Source organism: Sminthopsis crassicaudata, chromosome 3, assembly GCF_048593235.1.
Source record: "Sminthopsis crassicaudata isolate SCR6 chromosome 3, ASM4859323v1, whole genome shotgun sequence".
Taxonomy (NCBI): domain Eukaryota; kingdom Metazoa; phylum Chordata; class Mammalia; order Dasyuromorphia; family Dasyuridae; genus Sminthopsis; species Sminthopsis crassicaudata.
The window spans coordinates 458,112,348-458,133,409 of NC_133619.1; the positions used below are offsets into that span (position 1 = coordinate 458,112,348).

Consider the following 21,062-nt stretch of genomic DNA (forward strand, 5'->3'; position numbering starts at 1 on the left):
TATGACAATATTATTATTTTAGGAATAAGAATATTATTCTCACCATAATATTATTCTTAATAATGATAATCATGATGATAAAATAGCATTTATATAGCACTTTAAAATTTAATATAAAATTATCTTCTTTTATCTTCATAACTTTGGGAGGTAGCTGTTATTATACCTATTGCCCAGATGAGGACATGGAAGCATTGATCCTCTTCAAAAAGAGGACAAACAACATTTTTTAAAATTATATAGCAGAGATTTTTATCTCAATCTTTACCATGTCACCACTACTATCACCATCAGCACCACTACCACTACAATCATCATCATCAAAATGATAACCATCATTATTCTAGTACTGAAGAGTTGTATGTGTTTATAAGGTAAATTTTATAGTTTTGTGACATAGTGCTCAAATGACAATCTGACATCTATATAATCTCTTATGGATTACTAAATGCATTTATGTAGCATCCCATTTGGTATTTCTAAACAACACTATGAAATAAAGAGGAGAGGTACTTTTCAACTCAGCAGTATGAAAATTGAGACTCTTAGAGAGTAAATGAATTATGTTAGGAGTTGGACTCTGCTCGAATAGAGTATATAAATAGAACCCAAGTATACTACATTGCTTCATAGAATAAGAAAGCATTAGCTTAAAAGTACTCTCATGGACTTTTATTCTTTATTAAAACAAATGTAAACCTTAATAAACCCCACTTATTTGTTTGGCAACATAGATTTTATATTGTCAAACATTATAATTTTTTGAGAGTTCTTTTTTATTAATTTTATAATTATAACATTTTTTGACAGTACATATGCATGGGTAATTTTTTACATTATCCCTTGTACTCCCTTCTGTTCCGAATTTTCCCTTCCTTCCCTCCACCCCCTCCCCTAGATGGCAGGCATTCCCATACATATTAGATATGTTATAGTATACCCTAGATACAATATATGTGTGCAGAACCAATTTTTTTTTGTTGTTGTTGCAAAGGAAGAATTGGATTCAGAAGGTAAAAAATAACCTGGGGAGAAAAACAAAAATGCAAATAGTATGCACTCATTTCCCAGTGTTTCTTCTCTGGGTGTAGCTGATTCTGTCCATCATTGATCAATTGGATCTGAGTTAGATCTTCTCTTTGTTGAAGATAACCACTTCCATCAGAATGCATCCTCATATGGTATTGTGAAGTGTACAACAATCTCCTGGTTCTGCTCATTTCACTCAGCATCAGTTCATTTAAGTCTCTCCAAGCCTCATCCTGCTGGTCATTTATTACAGAACAATAATATTCCATAACATCCATATATCATAATTTACCCAATCATTCTCCAATTGATGGGCATCCATTCATTTTCCAGTTTCTAGCCACTACAAAAAGGGCTGCCACAAACATTTTGGCACATACAGGTCTCTTTCCCTTCTTTAGTATTTCTTTGTGATATAAGCCCAGTAGTAGCACTGCTGGATCAAAGGGTATGCACTTTTGATAACTTTTGGGGCATAATTCCAGATTGCTCTCCAGAATGGTTGGATTCTTTCACAACTCCACCAACAATGCATTAGTGTCCCAGTTTTCCCACATCCCCTCCAACATTCATCATTATTTGTTCCTGTCATCTTAGCCAATCTGACAGGTGTGTAGTGGTATCTCAGGATTTCCATTTTCAAAGCTGGTCAATTTTTTTCTACAAACTGTTGAATGTAAATAGTGGATACTTTGCTTTTTGAAAATTAGCATCAACTTAAAAGGCCTTTAAAATCAGAGTACTGGATAGTGTAGTGGATAAAGCACTGGCCTTGGAGTCAGAAGGGGCAGAATTTAAATCTGGCTTCAGACACCCGACACTTACTGGCTGTGTGACTTTAGGCAAGTCATTTATTGCTGATTATTTTACACACACACATATTTTAAAAGGTCTTTAAAATTAGTCATTTATTACTATTCATTATAAATAAAAGTCATATGTGTAATTATAGTAGAATTAAAGCACATTATGCATTGTATTTATAATAGGGACTCAAAAAAATTCTATCTAGTTGTATTTTAAAAATGGACATTTCCCCCATTCATTTCAGATATAAAACAGAATCTGAAATTAGAAGTTTTTTTGATGAACAGAACACTGAACATGAATGTCTTTTCAACCTCAAGGATTTTGGTGAGAATTATTTTATACTATTTTTAGGAAGAGCTCCTTTCTCCCTACTCATGGTCACTTTGATGAGGTTCTAGTGGCAATCAGCAAATTGTGGAGATCCCCTTTTGGCTGGAGGTGCAGGTTCTTTGTGAAAGAATTCGCCCCCAAAGAGTTTTAGGTAGCCAAAATGGATGAGAAATCAGTTTTGCTTAAAAACTGACTTCTTCAGTTGCAAAGTCCTATTAGGGAAATGGAGGCTGACACTGAGAAGAGAATGCTTTCTCAGCAGGTTGGGTTCTTGCAGCTATACCAAAGAGGCAGAGCATGCTACTTTTGACTTTCTGCAAAGAAATGAGAGAAATGAGTAAACAGAAACCTATTTATGAGCAGATCTTGGTGGGGAGGAGCAGAGGGAAGAAGCTGGGGGCAGTTTGAACTGATCAGACCAGGATCTTACAATTGAAATTACTTTAAAGTCTTTTTCAGCCTGAATTTGGCTATCATTGGAGGTGATTTGCCTTAGAAATGGCCTAATCAGATGACACCACTTAACTTGTCTGGGGAGATATGCTTCCCAAGAGGGTCTGAGACTCAAATCTCCCTTCTTTACAGATAAAAGGGTACACAATTTTAGAGTGTTAATTTTATGGATCAAAAGGGAACACAGTTTCATACCCCCATCAACTTCATGTATTCATTGAAAAATATATAAATTTCTGTTTGTTTTTCTTAGAACAATCACAAAAAACCCCCGAATTTAGGCTTGTTCTTTCTGAAAAGAAGCTTGGCAAAATATTACTGTGACTTTCAGTGAGGAAATTTTGTCTTTCTGTTTTAGAACTTGAATTAGCAGAAGAATGGAACAAATATCTACAGAATGTAGTAGAACCTATTGTCCAGTTGAAAGAAGATTTGAAATGTAAATCTGAGTTGCTGTTTGATACTTCAAACCCATCCTCATCAGAAAATGCATTTGATGAACAGAAGATGAGAGAAGAGGTCAGACTTAATACATTTGAAAAATGCTGGTATACAGATATTTTTGTCTTTTGTCCTGACATTCAGGTATCTTTAGGAAATTATGGAATCTCTAGAAATTTTAAAATTAAGTAGTTCTTGGATTCCAAAGCATGTATTAGATGGCTACCTATACTATAGAACTCCTGGAAATTCCTTCATCATTATTTCTGTGCATTGTAGTTGAATACAACAGAACATAAACCAAAACAGAAATGCATGGCTGCACAAATATTCCATTTATTTGAATCCAAGCCCAGGGTAATAACTAGAAATCCAGGCAGAAAATGGAGGAGAGAATAATTGGCTAGAAGTAGGGAATACTTAAGAGTGGATTAACCCTCTCCCTAATTCTGCTGGAGTAAAGGTGAGTTATACTGGGAGCTTTCATAAACATTGTACATGAATATAAGTTCCACTTCTGGTTTCCTTGTCCAGAAATGTCTTTAAGGATCTCTTAATGTGATCCTTTTCCCCCAATATTTCTGTCTCTTCTTTTTTTTGTTGTTGTTCAGTTGTTTTTCAGTTGTGACTAACTCTTTTTGAGGTTTTCATGGTAAAGATATGGGAGCTTTCCCGCTCATTTTACAAATGAAGAAACTGAGGCAAATGGGGTTAAGTGACTTGCACAGAGTCACATAACTAGTAAGAGTGTGATATCAAATTTGAACTCATGAAGAGGAATCTTTCTGACTTTAGGTCTGCTACTATCCAATATGCCACCTAGCTGCCTGTTTCTTCTCTTACAAATCTCATGTTTCATAGCAATGGTTCCTAATGCCACTGTTTGTGACAATGTATGCATGTATATCAACATACATAGATACATAGATATTATGGTATTTATATATGTAAAAAATATGAGTATGTATTGCTTATGCCTATTTATGTGTGCATATCTTACATATATGTACATATATTTAAAGAATATGTGTACATATTTCATCTATATGATTTCATAAGTGTAAAGAAGTTCAGCATGAGAAAACTATCTCTATAGTCTTAGTTATTAGTTATAAGTCTTAGAAGTTTGTCAGAAGTCTCCAAGGATTTAAATAGTTTGCTCAGGAAAGCAAGGCTTGAAAATAGATTGTTCTAGCTCTGAGTGCAGCTCTCTTTTTTTGTAAATTTGTTTGTAGTTATATCTGTTTCACCTTACTATTGGTAAAACTGTAATAATTTACTTTGTGCTAAAATTGTACTAAATATCAAATAGGTTGAATTAGTAAAGAAACAATTGAAGACTATTTTTAGAAGACTTACTCATGAACAAATGCTTTTGGAACAGGAACTTGCAGATTCTGGAATAAGAGTAAGTATATTGGAGATAACACTTCAATTATAAATGAAAACAATTAACTCATTTGTATTAAATGAATGATAATGAATTCCTTTGCAGGCATTAATTTATCGTTCAGAAGAAAAAATTGACCAGTTTCATGAACTCCCTTTAGAGCTACAAACTTTGAATTGTCCTTATCCTGATTTAAAATCTTCAATTCTTAAGGAGTTTTTAAAATTTACAGAGGAATATTGGAAGAAACTTGAAGAGATTGAACAACATTTAAAAACCATACACAGGTAATCAGTGGTCATCTTATTTTCTTTCTTAAAAGAAAATTTTTATACTATTGAGTTTTGCAGTTGTTTGTAACCTGATTTTATTTTTCATTGGATTTAACTGAGTAATTAAAAGGATTGTCTTTTTAAAATAATTTATCTGAGGTAATAGATGAAATATTTTCTATATTAAAAATTGTCCAAAATATACCCTTATCCACTGAAGCTCTTAAGACTAGAAATACTTTTCAAAGATTAATTTACAGTAACTATAAGTATTAGGCCAAAATTTTGTTCTTTTCCAAAGGAAATTAGTAATCAGAATTACATGTAAACATTGAGAAAAATAGGATCATGTAATTTGCTTCATGCAACCTATCTCAGTTCTAACTTACAGTGAAAACAAATATTGTTTTATTTCTTTATATTCTAGGAATGCATATAATTGGAGCAAACAAAAATTTTCTATTAGGGTTTTCATACCTAAAATATTCCAAAAGATGTGTAGTGTTTCAGTTCATATCTAGGCATGACATATTTCTATAAATTGCCATTATAATGCTGAATGATGTTTTCATCTGTGAATTTGATTATTTTCTGTGTTATCTAGAATTCCAACAACTTTATCCCAAAACATAAAAGAAATGCCACATTGGATCATCCAATTCTCTGTTTTAAGACTCTCTTGTGGTGATCTCAGCAGCTCTCATAGGTTCAAGTATTACCTTAATTTCCAAGTATTCACCATCCAGACCCATTCTCTTTGAACTCCAGTCATGTTTTAATAATAATTTGTGAAGTATTTCCTTCAAAATACCCATAGATACCTCAAGCTCAATATTTCTAATACAATATTAATTATTTACCCTACTAAGCCTATCTTCATCAAGACTTTCTTATTTTTGTTGAAGGTACCATCAAGTTCAGCTTTACATCCTAGGATTCCTCTATTCATTTACATAATGAGTCATTTGACAACTCTTATCTATTCTATCTCCACAGCATTTCTCATCTCTCTCTCCTTTACTCCAGTTACACGGCGGCAGCCATCATTCTAGTTCAGAGCCTAGCATCTTTTCCCTAGATAACCATTAAAGCTACTTGATTGATAGAACAGAGTCAAGATGGTAAAGTGAGCATTTGTGCTGAGCTTTACCAAAATTCCCCTGTAAAAAATTTTAAAAGTGCAACAAGTTGAATTCTAAGCAGCATAATCAACTACAACATAATCAAGATACAGTGAATATTTTTTTACCTTTCCAGGACATGTTAGGAAGAGAGAAAAAGAGGTCTTTGGATATTGGGGCTGGAGTTTACCATAGTACAGACAAAATAGCAGGGACTATGGACATTAGAGGTGGTAGCAATAGTGGTACCAGAAGTGCTCAGTGTTTAGAATCTGTAAAGGAATTGGATATCTGATCAGAAAGATTTGATGAGGAATCCTTCAGTTAGCACTGAGTACAAGAACTAGGTGCCACTTGGCAATTCCATTGTCTATTACCCAATTCTTAATTAGAATTCTAGGGCAGAGAAGAACTCTTGCAGTGGTGGGAAAATAGAGGCCCACCTAATTACAGATTATAGTACCAGGATGGAGAGGAGTTGTGGTTATGATTGATTAGGTGCCATACCTGAACAAGGATCAAAATGTAGACCAGGAAAGCATTGACCACATCATCTTGGAAACATCAGCAACTTACAGGTCTTAAGACTTCACTGTGAAAAATGGCAAGATAATAAAAATTTAAGGTTCGGGACAGTCATCTCAGTCCTCAGAAAGAAGAGCACACCTCAACTCTATCATAAAGTCTGAAATCAAGAAATAATCTAGAAAAATGAGCAAGCAACAAAAATAAAGAATTTGACCATAAAAGGCTGCTATGATGACAGGGTAGGTCAAAGCACAAATTCAGAAGAAGATATATAAACACAATTACAAATCACTCTTTACACATAAGAAGACAGATCTAAATAATTGAAGAAATATTAATTGCTTGTGGGCAGGCCAAGCCAATTTAATAAAAATGATAATGCTATCTAAATTAAATTCCTTATTTAATTTCATACTAATCAAACTACTAAAGAACTGTTTTATAGAATTAGAAAAAAATAATTCACTGGAAAGAAGTAAAAGTAAGTAATATTAAGTAATCAATGAAAAAAAATGAAGGAAGGCAGCTTAGTAGCATCAGATTTCAAACTATATTACAAAGTGAAACTGAATAAGAAATAGAGTGGTTAATCAATAGTATAAATTAGTTATGTAAAATACAGAGTTACCTAGTATTTGGTAAAACCAAATATCCAAACTATTAGAAGGAGAACTCTCTTTAATAATAATAATAGCAAAACCTATAAATAACAAATAATAATAATAATAATAATAACTTTGGGGAAAACTGAAAGCAGTCTGACATAAACTAGATGTAGACTAATGTCTTGTGTCCTAAACCAAGATAGAAACAATGGGTCCATGATTTAGATGAAAAAGGTGATATCGTAAGCAAATGGAAAAAATATATCAATCAGATCTATGGATAAGGAAAGTGTGATCAAACAAGAGATAGAGAGGATCACAAAAAATAAAATGGGTAATTTTGATTACATAAAAATAAAAAATGTTTTGTTTAAATAAAACTAATGTGGCCAAAATTAGAAAAAAAGTAGGAAATCGAGGAAAATATTTCATACTAACTTTCTTTGATAAAAGTCTCATTTTCCAAATATATAGGAAACAGAGTCAACTTTATGTTAAAAAAAATAAGAACCATTTCCCATTGATAAATGGCCAAATGACATGAACAAGCAGTTTTCAGAACTCAAAGCTATCAATAACCATATTAAAATGATTTAAATAATTATTGATTAGAGAAATGCAAATTAAACCAACTCTGAGGTACCCTTACACCTGTCAGATTGTCTAAGATGACAGAAAAGGAAAAAGACAAATGCTGGATCAGATGTGGGAAAATGGATTCACAAATGGTAGATCTATGGATAGGTCTAACCGTTCTGGAGAATAATTTGGAACTGTGCCCAAAGGATACTTTGTGCATATCTTGTAACCCAGTGATACTGCTAATAGTTCTGTATTACAAAGGGAGCAATAACAAAGAATCTATGGATAAAAAAAAAAAACACAAAACCATTTATAGCAATTCTTTTTGTGATGGCAAAGAAATAGAAATTAAGGGGATGCCAATTAATTGGGGAATGGCTAAACAAATTATGGTATATGATTGTGATGTAATACTATTGTACTATAACAAATGTAAAAGGGAATGATGTTAGAAAAACTAGGGAAAACTTATATGAGTTGATGCAAAGTGAAGTGAGCAGAATTAGAACATTGTGCACAACAGTAATAGTCATATTTTAATGATGATCAACTGACTTAGTTACTCTGATCTATATAGTGATTAACACTAATTCCAAAGGACTCATGATGAAAAATGTTGTTCATTTCCCAAAAAAGAACTGATAAACTCTGAATGAAGATTAAAATATATATATTTTTCAATTTATTTTTCTTATTTCCCTCTCCTCTCCTACAACATGGTTAATGTGGAACAATGTTTAAAAATGACAAATATAATTTGTATCATACTGTTTGCCTTCTCAATGGTAAGGAAAAATGTAGAGGAAGGGAGAGAATTTTCAATTGAAAATTAAAATGAAAAAAATTAAAGATTAAAAGCAATTTGATTGTCTCTTCTTCTAGTCTTTCTTGTTACTAATTCGTCCTCTATGTAACTACTAAAATAATTTTCCTAAAACATTTGTCTAATAATGTTACTACGTTCCTCAAAAAACTTCAGTATCTTCCCTGTGCCATAGAATAAAGTTCAAATTCTTAGCCTGCCATGAAGTATATTGGTACTTTTCCTCCCACTTACTTGTCCAATCTTTTTCATATTATCTTCATGACTGTGTTATGATCTGTTCTCTGAATTTAATAAGTTCATTTATTATATGAATGCATCTGCACTAACTGTTCCCCATGTTTGGGACAGTCTTCTTGATCTACCTAATCTTAGAATCTTTGTTTTCTTTCAAGGTTCACCTCAGGTATCATATCTTTTTTGAAGATTCCCTAATTTCACTGCCAAGTATTAGTGAACTCTCCTCATTTTTGCTTGTACTATATTTATCTGTATCTAAGTTGTACTTCTCTAGTGTCTCTTTGTGGGCAGGGACTTTGTTTTGTTTTTGTGTATCTGTATGCCTTCATAGAGCAGATAGATGGTGCAGTATATACAGGGTTCTGATCCTGGAGTCAGGAAGACCTGAGTTCAAATGTGGCCTCATCCAATTACTAGTTATGTGATCCTGGGCAAATCATTTAATTCTGATTGCTTCATTTTTTCATATGTAAAATGAGCTGAATGTGGAAATGAGAAGCTATTCCAGTTTGTTTGCCAAATAGGGTGTCCAGGAATTGGATATGATTTGAAAATAGTAGAAAAACAATGCATCCCATACTGAGCACAGTGTCTTGCTTACCAACTGCTTGGTGCAATGAATTAACTATTTTATTAGAGTGAGAAGAAAAAACACAGTATTTACTTCTTCATGGTGACGTTAAGCAATTTCCAAAAGAAAGTTTGTTTGAAAAGTAAGGAAAGTGAGAGTATATGGTTATAGTGAAGAGAAAATAAAAGGTTTGTGTACTAGAATGATCCTGCTATAATAATAATTCAATTAACAAATCTTCTAGAAAAGCAGCTCTTTCATATGAAGTTAGTTATTTTATATTAAAAAAAACTTTCTAAATGTCATAAATCATGTAAAGCAAGTTGTCAGTATTTGAGAATTCATGACAAAAAATTCAATAAGCATCTTTAAGTACAAATTATCTAGAGAACAGTTTCTCTTTGTCAGCCCATTTGAATGTAAAAGACCCAACTCTAGGGACAAGTGAAGCTTTTCATCTGTTTCCAGTTTCTTTATAAGCCCTTTTCCCTTTGGTGGAGATCTTTCAGGTGTCCAAAGCCTCTGTGATTTCTTCCTTTTTTCTATCCAAGAAAGGCATAGGATAAAAAGGTACTGGATTAGGAGTTTATAGATCTGTATTCTCATTCTGTCTCTCATACCACTAATTAGGCTATTCACTTGACCTTTGGACTTCTGTTTCCCAATAGGTTAAATGAAGAAACTGGATTAAATAAGCCTTTTAAAAAAAATTGTCAACCATTGAGTAATTGGGAATATTTTAGTAGGTTCAGTATTTCATCTTTGAGAATACTTTCTCCACTGGAACACACAAAAAGGCATCTATGCTTTCTCAACCTATACTACTCTTATTTATGTATTTCCAAAATGCTTCCATGCTGGAAGCCTTTTTCTGGTTATTTCAGTTTTTTGGATAAATGAACATAGCTTGTCCTATATCTGTTACTTCCTTTTCTTACTAGATGACTGATTCACTTTTTCTTCTTCTTTTTTTTTTTAGTCATATATATCTTTGATAATGCCATTTATTCTACTTTTCAAGCATTATTATTGGTAGCATTCTGTAACTTATCTTTGCATAATCCTTTCTATTGTATGTGATTTTGGCTGTTCCAAGATCATGCTTTTATTCCATGATTCTAAGTCATAGTGCTTCATCCAGAGAATATGCCAGAAAAGAGCTTTTTGTGATGGCAAATACTTTGGGATTGTTAAGAGCACCAAATAGTTTCCCAAATTGAGACCTAGCCTGATATCCTCCTCTTGCTCACTTTGGGACCCAGTTTATTGTTAGGAGAATTACTATTCAAGATAACTATAGGTAGAATAATCACACCCACTCATGTAATAACATTTCATAATCTTGGAAATCTGTTTTTTGTATGTTTTTTTTTTTTTTCAATTTAGAAGGCTTTATATTGCTATAGGTTTCATTGAGGTGACTAGCTTTCAGGAATTCACATATAATTAGTAAATTGTTAGATATAAATAGGAGTACAGCTTGTTCTTGCTTAACATAAGTGAATATGCCCACAGATATGTCTATCCCTCTAAGGGCTCCTCATGACCCTACCTCTGAGGGACTCAGGTGCCTGAAGGATCCCTGCTGTGGATTGCATTAGCACCTGTTATCTACTAATTCCTACATGCTTTATGTATTTTCTTCAGCTATTAGAATGTAAGATCCTTGAAGGCAAGTACTCACTTGATTGAATTTGTTCCTTCAATTTTCCATGAAATGCCTGACCTAGAGTAAGCAATTGATGTTTTTTCTATTTACAAGTCTATCTTTACTTTTTCATTCTCTTTGATAAAGCAATACTACTAGGTCTATATCCCAAAGAGATCATAAAAAGAGAAAAAAAAAACTTACATGTACAAAAATATTTGTAGCAATTCTTTTTGAAGTGACAAAGAATTAGAAATTGAGGGGATACCCATCAATTGCTGAACAAGTTGTGTTATGTAAGTGTAATGGAATACTATTGTGCTATAAGAAATGATGAACAAACATTTTTCAGAAAAACTTGGAAGATTTACATGAATTGATGCTGAGTGAAGTGAGAAGAAACAGGAGAACATTATACACAGTAATAGGAGCATTGTGTGATGATCAGCTTTGATAGATTTTACTCTTCTAAGCAATACAATGATCTAAGGCAATTTCAAAATACTCATGGTGGAAAATGCTATCTATAATCAGAAAAAGGACTATGAAGCCTGAATGCTGATTAAAATGTATTATTTTCATTTTTTTGTTGTTGTTTTTTTCTTACAGTTTTCCCCTTTTGTTCTGAGTAGTTTTCATAATATGACTAATGTGAAAATATATTTAATATCACCATACATATGTAAATCTTATATTAGATCACTTGCTGTGTTGAAGAGGAGGAGGGAAAAGTTGGAACTCAAAATCTTATAAAAATATATGTCATAAACTTTCTTTACATATAATTTTAAAAAACACTAAAATGCTATTAAGTGGTGGTGGGGCAAGGAAGAATATCCTTGCTTTTCAGGAAAAGATTTAGAATATTTTTGAGGAAAAAAAGATTCTTTGTATTAAGTAAAGTTGAATTAGTAAAGTTAGTTATGTATGCCTTGTTTGATATGAACCTTCAAAATTCAAAACACCACATTTTCTTTTTTTTCCTTTTTAAAAATAATAGCCTTTTATTTTTAAAATATATGCAATGGTAGTTTTCAACACTTACCTTTGTAAAACTTTGTATTCCACATTTTTCTCCCTCCTTTCCCCCCATCCCTTATCCTAGACAGCAAATAATCCAATATAAAAAGTACACATTTTCATTCCTATATGCTTTATTTACTCAAAAATATTATAAAGAATAACAGAAGTAAAATATACTATCATATAAATTGTATATATTGGTGAGATGATAGAAATATGATCAATATTCAGTCATATTTGACTCTTAATGATCCTATATGGTATTTTCTTGGTAAAGATACTAGAGTGGTTTGCCATTTCTTTCTCCAGTTCCTGTTACAGATGAGGAAAATGAGGCAAACTGGGTAAAGGGACTTATTCAGGATTGAGTAACTAGTAAGTGTCTGAGGCTAGATTTGAACTCAAGAAGATGAATCTTTCTTATTCCAAACTTGGTGTTCTATCCATTGCCCGATTTAGCTGCCTCAAAATTGGATTAGCTAACAATTACATTTTTCAGGAAGGTTCCTTATAAAAGAGAAAGTAGGGGAATGTTTGGGTCATGGTGAGAACAGACACAGAGGGTAAATGTGTTTTTTCTGATTAAAAGAATGTTTTGATTTTATGACAAAGTCAGAGAAGTGCTGTGGTCTAGAAATTTAAAGACTTGGGTTCAGATTATGGTTTAGCCAATTCATTAAACTGAATGCTGTTATGAATTTTAGTTTCCTCATTTGTAAAATGTCGTTGATATCTGTCACACGAGGTTGTGGTGAAATTGAATGAAAAAAGTGTTTTGTCAACTACAAAACACTAAACAAATAAAAGGGTGTGTTATTAGGGCATAATGACAGATGGTGCTAGAAAAGTAGGTAAGGGCCATTTGTCCTTGTACTCCTTCCTAAAGGAAATTTTATGCCAGATAAGAACATTTCAGTGGAGTCCTACATCTAGAAGTAGAAAGAAAGGCCAAGTCTAAAAGACATGCAGTTAGATACATTATCAGAAATTCATTAAAATTGAAAATGTCTCAATATTAGTCTTGGAAGGCCTAGGTTTTTTTTTTTTTTTTTTTTTTTTTTTTTTTTTTTTTTTTTTTCTTATCACATTATTGCTCTGATATGTAAAAGTTGATAAAGCTAGAAAAATTTGTCTTTAAATTAATAATTTTTTTCTTGGATTGCTTAGATTCTTTAAAAACAAAAGAAAACAAATCCTAATGGCTTGTTTTATTCTCTCATTCTGAGCCTTCATAACAACAGAAAGAATGAGATTCTAATAGTTCTTTTCGAACACATACTTTTTTGGCCTTTAGTTTGATTTTTTTACCCTTAGTTGTGATTGAATTTCTTTTTTACGTTTGATGGGTGTCAGACTATGTGATATTAATGCTAGCAACTTTTCAAAGTGAGTTTACTTACAGAGAATAGTTATCTGGCCCTTTTAGCTTTGTATACCTGCTTTGGAAAACTGTATACTAAAGATATTATCAAATTTGATTTACATATGAAAAAACTGGGATGCAGAAAGGTAATGACTTGTTCAGGGTCATAAAATTAGCAAGGCAGAATTTGAATTTGAGTTTCCTTGATTTAAAGCCCAATTGAAATTCCACTATATCATATTATCATTAGAAAGGACTATGGCTTTAATTTGTCAACATATGGGTAAATAAGTGCCACAGATGGGCAGTGTTGAGAAATGGACAGAAAACTGATCCAGGAGCAAGGAGATCTGAGTTCAAGTTCTACCTACACATAGTGACTTTGTAACCCTGGGAAAATCACTTAGCAGTGCAAGCCCCAGGAACTCTCTAAACTGTAAGTTACTGAGTAAATGAATCTGCACAGGGAGAGAAAATTTTCTCACTGAGATTTCCCTGTATTAGTGAAATCACAGTTGAGAATCCTTCCTTCTTCCCCTGCTCCTAGCATAAATAAAACACAATTGACTAAAGTACAATCCAGATATCAGAGAAAAGGCATCCAGAGATAAAGGAAGGAATTTTACTGGCGTGGTTAAATGGGTTTATTTATTTTTATTCCTAATTCTTCAGAAGAAAAAGGATTGAAAGAGGCATTGGATACCATCTACACTCAGGAGTTCAGAAGAGTCACCCAGAAGAAGAGAAAAAGGACCAGTAAGAGATTCTTCCTGATAATAACAATCGAGACTTCTGTTATTATGGTATCACAGCATGCACAAGATGCTAGGCTATATTACTCAGCAACTCTTATGGTTATGAAGAAGAAAAAAGAAGAAAGCAACAAGCATTTTATAGCACTTTATGGTTTTCAAAGTTTTTTAGGTATATTACCTCATTCTGTCATAAGCAAATAATGACTATAAAGAAGATACCAGTTTCAGTGTCAGCATGTGTCATAATAGGATTCCACAGAGACAACATCTTCTGCTTGATCCCATTTGTAGGTGATTTAGTCCACCAGAACATAGATTTGGAATAGGTACTGCAGAGAAACAGTGAGCTGAGCACAGAATTGTCGGGAGAAAGAAAGTGGGCCAGATTTTGTTGAAGAAATTATGATATACTTTAAATAATTACAAGTTAGTTCCTGATACAAAATTCCATTTGTAATAGTATTATAATACATTATGTGTATATCTACATATATGCATGCATATAACACTAATTATTTCATGATGTTCAATTACCAAATGACTTTGTATCACATATATATAATGTAAATGTCAATACAAATATGCATATAACTCTGCATTATATATTTATATGTGTGGCCTTGACCATGTTACTCAACCTATCAGGCTTCCGTTTCAGCTTAAATTATACTAAATTTAAACTGCACTCAAACCCTGTCTTTGAATTAGGAAAACCTAAATTCAAATCTTGCCTTAGATATTTACTATCTATATGATTATGGACAAGTTAAGTTTAATCTTCCTGACATGTAGTTTTTTCACACACAGATATAAGGATGAAAATACCTATAATCCTTACTTCACAAAAGCCTGGTTCTTTTCTAATCTGAAAGAGCTGAGTATTAGCAGTTTATATTGCACTAAGACTTTGGGACACCTAGTATGTATACATATAACATTAATAATCATCTAACACACACACATATATATACATGTATATATACATATATGCAAATATAGAGCTTAAAATTTTAAACTATTAACAGATTAAATTGAAATTTTTTATATATCCTGAATATACAAAAGTACTTATGAATAATAGTCTAGCAATGTCATGTGGTTGTAAATCATAACATTACTAATCTTATACATATATATATATATATGTGTGTATTTATATACACACATATATATCACTAATAACTTTCTAACAATGCTATATAGTTATAAATAAAATATTATTATAATGTGACTCATTACTGAAACTCTAGGCTTATGAGGATCAGAGTCAGTCTTTTTTTTTTTTATTAAAGCTTTTTATTTACAAAAAGTATGCATGGGTAATTTTTCCAACATTGACTTTTACATAAACTTTTGTTCCAAATTTTCCCCTCCTCCCTGCACCTCCTCCCCTAGCTGTCAGGTAGTCCAATACCTGTTAAATATGTTAAAATACATGTTAGATCCATATACATATTTATACAGTTATCTTGTTGCACAAGAAAAATCAGATCAAAAAGGAAGAAAAAGAAAAACAGAGAGAAAACAAAATTCAAGCAAATAACAGAGGGAGTGAGAATGCTATGTTGTATTCCACACTCTGTTCCCATAGCTCTCTCTCTGGGTGTAGATGACTCTCTTCATCACTGCACAAGTAGAACTGGTGGTGTGAGATGGAGAGAATGACTCTGGCTGAATTTGAGGGCTTATTCTTCAGCCTCTAGCCACCACAAAGGTGGATGATGGAATGAATTTGTCTCTGAGTCCCTGGCTGAGTTTGTCCCAGCTTATATGCTCTACACTGAGTATAAACCAATCATTATATCACTAGGAAATCATTATTTGTTGTAATATTAAATAAATCAGACTGAATTTAGAGAACTATTAGTCACCATGCTAACCTAGGTAACCATTGTCTTATCAATTCCACTGACTTAACAGTTGTAAGACTTAACACCTTGTAAGAATCCTTGTTTTAAGTACAGAGTTCTGGCCCATAACAGGTAATAGTCAGCAATCTTGTTTCATCCCTGATCTTATTGGGGATGGTTCTAGTTTATCCCCATTATATATGCTGCTTGCTGATGCTTTTAAATATTTGCTACTGCCTATTTTAAGGAAAAGTCAATTTATTCCTATACTCTAATGTTTTTAATTGAACAGGTGTTGGATTTTTTTCTACATCTTTTGAGATAATCATATGGTTTTTATTAATTTTGTTATTGATATAGTTGATTATGCTAATAGTTTTCCTAATATTGAACCAGCCCTGAATTCCTGGTATAAATCCTACTTGATCATGGTGTATTATCCTGGGGATGATTATCTATAATCTCTTTGTCAATATTTTATTTAAGATTTTTTCATCAATATTCATTAGGGAAATTGGTCTATAATTTTCTTTCCCTGTTTTCATCTTACCTGGTTTTGGTATCAGTACCATGTCTGTGTCATAAAAGGAATTTGGTAGGAGTCCTTCATTCCCTATTTTTTCAAATTTATATATTGGAGCTAATTGTTCTTTAAATGTATAGTAGAATATTCATATGTAAACCCATCTGGTCCTGGGGAATTTTTTTAGGAAGTTGATTAATAGCTTATTCTATTTCTTTTTCTAAAATGGGACTATTTAAGTAATTTATTTCCTCTTCTGTTAATCTGGGCAATTTTTTTTTTGGTAGGTATTCCTTCATTTTACTTATATTGTCAAATTTATTGGCATAAGATTGGGCAAAGTAACTCCTGATAATTGCTCTAGTTTCCTCCTCATTGATGGATAGTTCTCCCTTTTCATTTTTGAGACTAACAATTTGAATTTCCTCTTTCCTTTTTCTAATAAAATTAACCAAAAATTTATCTATTTTTTAAGTTTTTTCATAAAACCAACTCTAAGTTTTATTTATTAATTCAATATTTTTTTTTCAATTTTATTGATCTCTCCTTTTATTTTTAGAATTTCAAATTTGATATTTGGGAGTTTTTAATTTATTCTTTTTGTAGCTTTTTAAAATTGCAAGCCCAATTTATTGATCTTCTCTTTATCTATTTTATGCAAGTAAGCATCTAGAGATATAAAAATTCCCCTTATTACTGCTTTGGCTGCATCCCACAGATTTTGGTATGTTGTCTCATTATTGATTGTGTCTATGATTTGCTGTTTCACCATTCATTCTTTGGGATGAGATTATTTAGTTTACAATTTCTTTTTGGTCTATTTTACCCTGGCTTTTTTGTTGAATGTAGTTTTTATTCCATCATGATCTGAAAAGAATGCATTTACTATTTCTGCCTTTCTGCATTTGATTTTGAGGTCTTTATGTCTTAATATATGGTCAATTTTTGTATAGGTTCCATGAACGGCTAAGAAGAAAGTGTACTTCTCTCTGTTTCCATGCAATTTTTTCAAAGATTTATCATATCTAGTTTTTCTAGTATTCTATTTACCTCTTTAACTTCTTTTTTATTTATTTTGTGGTTTGATTTATCTAGTTCTGAGAGAGGAAGGTTGAGATCTCCCACTATTATAGTTTTGCTGTCTATTAGTTTTTACAACTCTCATAACTTCTGCTTTGGGAATTTAGATGCTATACTATATTGGTGTATATATGTTTAATATTGATATTGCCCTTTATAGTACCCTTTAGCAAGATATAGTTTCCTTGCTTATTTCTTTTAATTAGATCAATTTTTGCTTTTGCTTGATCTGAGATCAGGATGGCTACTTCTGCTTTTTTTTTTTTTTTTTTTTTACTTCACCTGAAGCAAAATAGATTCTGCTCCAGCCTTTTACCTTTACTCTGTATGTATTGCTCTGCTTAAATGTGTTTTTTGTAAACAACATATTTTAGGATTCTGACTTTTAATCCAATTTGCTTTCGGCTTATGTTTTATGGGAGAGTTCACCCCATTCACATTTATAGTTAAAAATACTAATTCTATATTTCCTACCATCTTATTAGCCCCAAATTATATTTTTCTCTTTTCTTTTCCCTTTTCCCTCCTCACCAGTATTTTACTTATGAGTACTATTTGCCTCAGTCCTTTTCCTTTAGAGACTCTCCCCTTTTCTTACCTTTCCCCTGCTATTCTCTTTTCCATTCTAATTATCTTATTCCATTCCTTTTCCTCTTTCCCCTCCCACTTTTCTATAAGAAAAGAGATTTCTAGGTGAAACCAAATTTATCTAATATTCTCTCTTTGAGCCAAATATGATGAGAGTGAGATTGACACAATATTTGACACCCTCCCTTCTTTCCCTCACTTATATTTTATTTCCCTTTTCCTGAGATGTAATTTCCCTCATTTCACCTCTACCTTCCCTCTTTTTTCTGTTACAATACCCTTTCCATTTCTAGTTTCTTTTTTTATATTATAACAGTAAAATCAGATATACCATAATATAATGAACAATATTTTGTACATAGGAGAAAGCATAAAATAACTTGAAAGGGAGGTGAATTGATCAATAGAAGGAATGAAGGATAATAGATGAATAGACTCAATGTTTTATTAATACACATAAAATACCAAAAAATACAGAGAAGTGTTTTTAACTTTGGATTTGTAAATTTGGGTTTTAAAAATATATTTTTATACAACTGGTTTCCTTTGTACTTTGTTATACATTTAAAATCATTATGTTGAGAATGGGTCTAAGTGTAGAACTTGGAAAAAGAAGTGCCATGGAGTTCAAGGAAGGAGGTAAATAGTTAAAATGTCAAAAATTCCTGAAAGTCATGTAGACTAGTACTGAGAAAAGCTCATCACATTTTTGTAATTAAGAGGTCATTGGCAAAAAGCTATTACAGTAGAGTGGGGATATGGAAAGCTAGATTACAAAGGACTATATTGACTACTCTTTATAAAAGTTTAGCAGTGAAAACAATTGATATGAGATGACAATTTGAGGAGACTGAAAAAACAAAAGAAATTTTTTTTTATTAAAAAATGGCAAAGGTGTTAGTTTCAGAAAAGCTTTGGAAGACATGAATTGATGCTGTGAAATAATCAAAATCAAAAGATCATTGTATACAGTAGCAGCAATATTGGAATGATGATCAGTGACACAGAAAAAGTTTAGAAACTCATAGATTGGAAAGTGCTGAGGAGCAGCACTATTCCTAACCCAACACCTCAGCAAGTGCTTTTCCCTTCCATTGGGAAAATTGGTCTCATTTTTAAAGAACTTCATTACTCTATACATCAAATAGTCTTTGCATCTTTAACCCCTGCTTTAGACTCTAAAAATGAAGTTGTCAATTCTTGACAAGGCTAATCCATTTATTTGTGCTTTTGATCTCATTTTCTTTTAACTTACTAAGGAACTTGCTCCAGTGATCATTCCCTTCCCTCCATCCCTTATAAAGGTAAGGTATAAGCATAGATAAATGGACAATCTATCCTGATCTACTGGCTTTTTTTTTTTTTTTTTTCTTCTGTCTATAAAAACCTCAGGTCTCACCTGGCCTTAAAAAAAGCAACTTCTCTTGTTCCTTTGATCTCCTTATATTATGATCCTTTATCTCTTGCTTTCACTGCCAGACTCCTAGAAAGAGAGATCTACATAGTCCCTTAAAATCTAGATTTTTGTAGCCCTACTTGATCAAAACAACTTTCTTAGGGTTTGCCAATGATTTTAATCACTATCTGATGACCTTTTTTCAGTACTAAGTTTTCAGTCTCTGTAAACTTCCATCAATCTGGGACATTTAAACTAATCATCCCTTGACTTTAATGGCAATTTTTTATCTTGATTCTCTTATCTATCTGACTACTCCTTAGTAGTTACTGTTGGGGTTAATCATCAATTCTCCATCCCTTAAGCTTAAGCTTATTCCCCAAGGTTCAATTCTGAGTCATTTTCTCTCTAATTATCTCTCTCAATGATACATGCTTTTGTAGATTCATTTATAATTCTGATGTTTATTTATCTATATATCTAGCAGTATTCTCTCTCATGAATTCTAGGTCCACATTTCCAGTTGTCTGCTGGATTTGTCCTACTAGATGTCCTATTTGCAATTCAAACTCCGCAAGTCTAAAATGGAATTCATTTTCTTCTTTCTTAAACTTACCTCTTCTCCAAATGCTGTTATTTTTGTGGATAGTGCCACTACTCTTCTAGTTACTTCAGTTCATAATCTAGGAGTAATCTATGGTTTCTTCCTGTCTTTTGTCCTTCATATCCCATAAATTGCCTAATCTTATGAATTTTCTCTCCACTTCCTGTCTTTAATCTATTTCCTTCTACTCTCTTCTTACATAGCAACCAATTTAATTAAGGCCCTTGGGACCTTTTGCCTTCACTACTGCCACAGACTCCCGGTTGTTGTCTTTGGTTCCTGTCTTTTCTTTCCTAATTCATCCTCTGCCCAATGGCCAAAATATTCTTCCTAAGGGATAAACCTAACCAAGTCATTGTCCTATTGAAAAACTTAATAGTATTTCCCTTTTATTTCTTAGGGGCATTAGGGTGCAGTGGACAAAGGAGTTGGTCTGGAATCAGCAAGACTCATATTCCTGAGTTCAAATCCAGCCTCAAGACACTTACTAGTTGTGTGACCTCTGTTTGCCTCAGTTTCTTCATCTGTAAAATGAATTGTAGAAGGAAATGGCAAACCACTTGAGTCTCTTTGCTATGAAGAGTCAGACATGACTGAAATAATGGAACAAAGTTGTCTTTAGAATAAATTTCTGAGCTTGGCATTTTACTTAGTTTACAACTTTACTCCAATCTACCCTTTCTCATCTGATTTCACATTATCTCCCCTCCCCCAGCAGCTTACTTTCCATCTAAACATGCCTACTTAAAGATTTTTTTTTTTTTTACATCTGTTTTATTGCAAAAGGCTACTTGCTGGTGGGTCTGCTTGCCTCTATTCTCTTCCTACTCCAATCCATTCTCCATTCAGCCACTAAATTAATTTTCTTATGTCTACCTTCCTCTCTCTTCTTCCTTCCCTCACCCCAATAAACTTCAGTGGCTGCTTATTGCTTCCAGGAGCAAATAAAAATGCTTTCTTTGGCATGTAAAGCCATTTATAACTTATCCCCCTTTTCAGTATTCTTACACATTCTCCTTACTTTGTACTTTTCAATA

The 21,062-nt window shown here is 32.4% G+C and overlaps 1 protein-coding gene across 9 annotated transcripts in view; it reads left to right on the plus strand.

The window, feature by feature from the left end:
* The window catches only part of CCDC148 (coiled-coil domain containing 148), a 333,489-nt gene that overhangs the window by 126,617 nt on the left and 185,810 nt on the right, over window positions 1-21,062 (plus strand). For 5 of the 9 annotated variants that reach the window (XM_074303395.1, XM_074303396.1, XM_074303393.1 and 2 more), the window contains 4 exons: window positions 2,081-2,163; window positions 2,981-3,141; window positions 4,376-4,471; window positions 4,559-4,740. In XM_074303395.1, the coding sequence (XP_074159496.1) occupies window positions 2,081-2,163; window positions 2,981-3,141; window positions 4,376-4,471; window positions 4,559-4,740 (522 nt within the window). The remainder of the gene's footprint in view (window positions 1-2,080; window positions 2,164-2,980; window positions 3,142-4,375; window positions 4,472-4,558; window positions 4,741-21,062) is intronic. The other 4 variants (XM_074303399.1, XM_074303398.1, XM_074303401.1 and 1 more) reach the window with 1 other exon arrangement.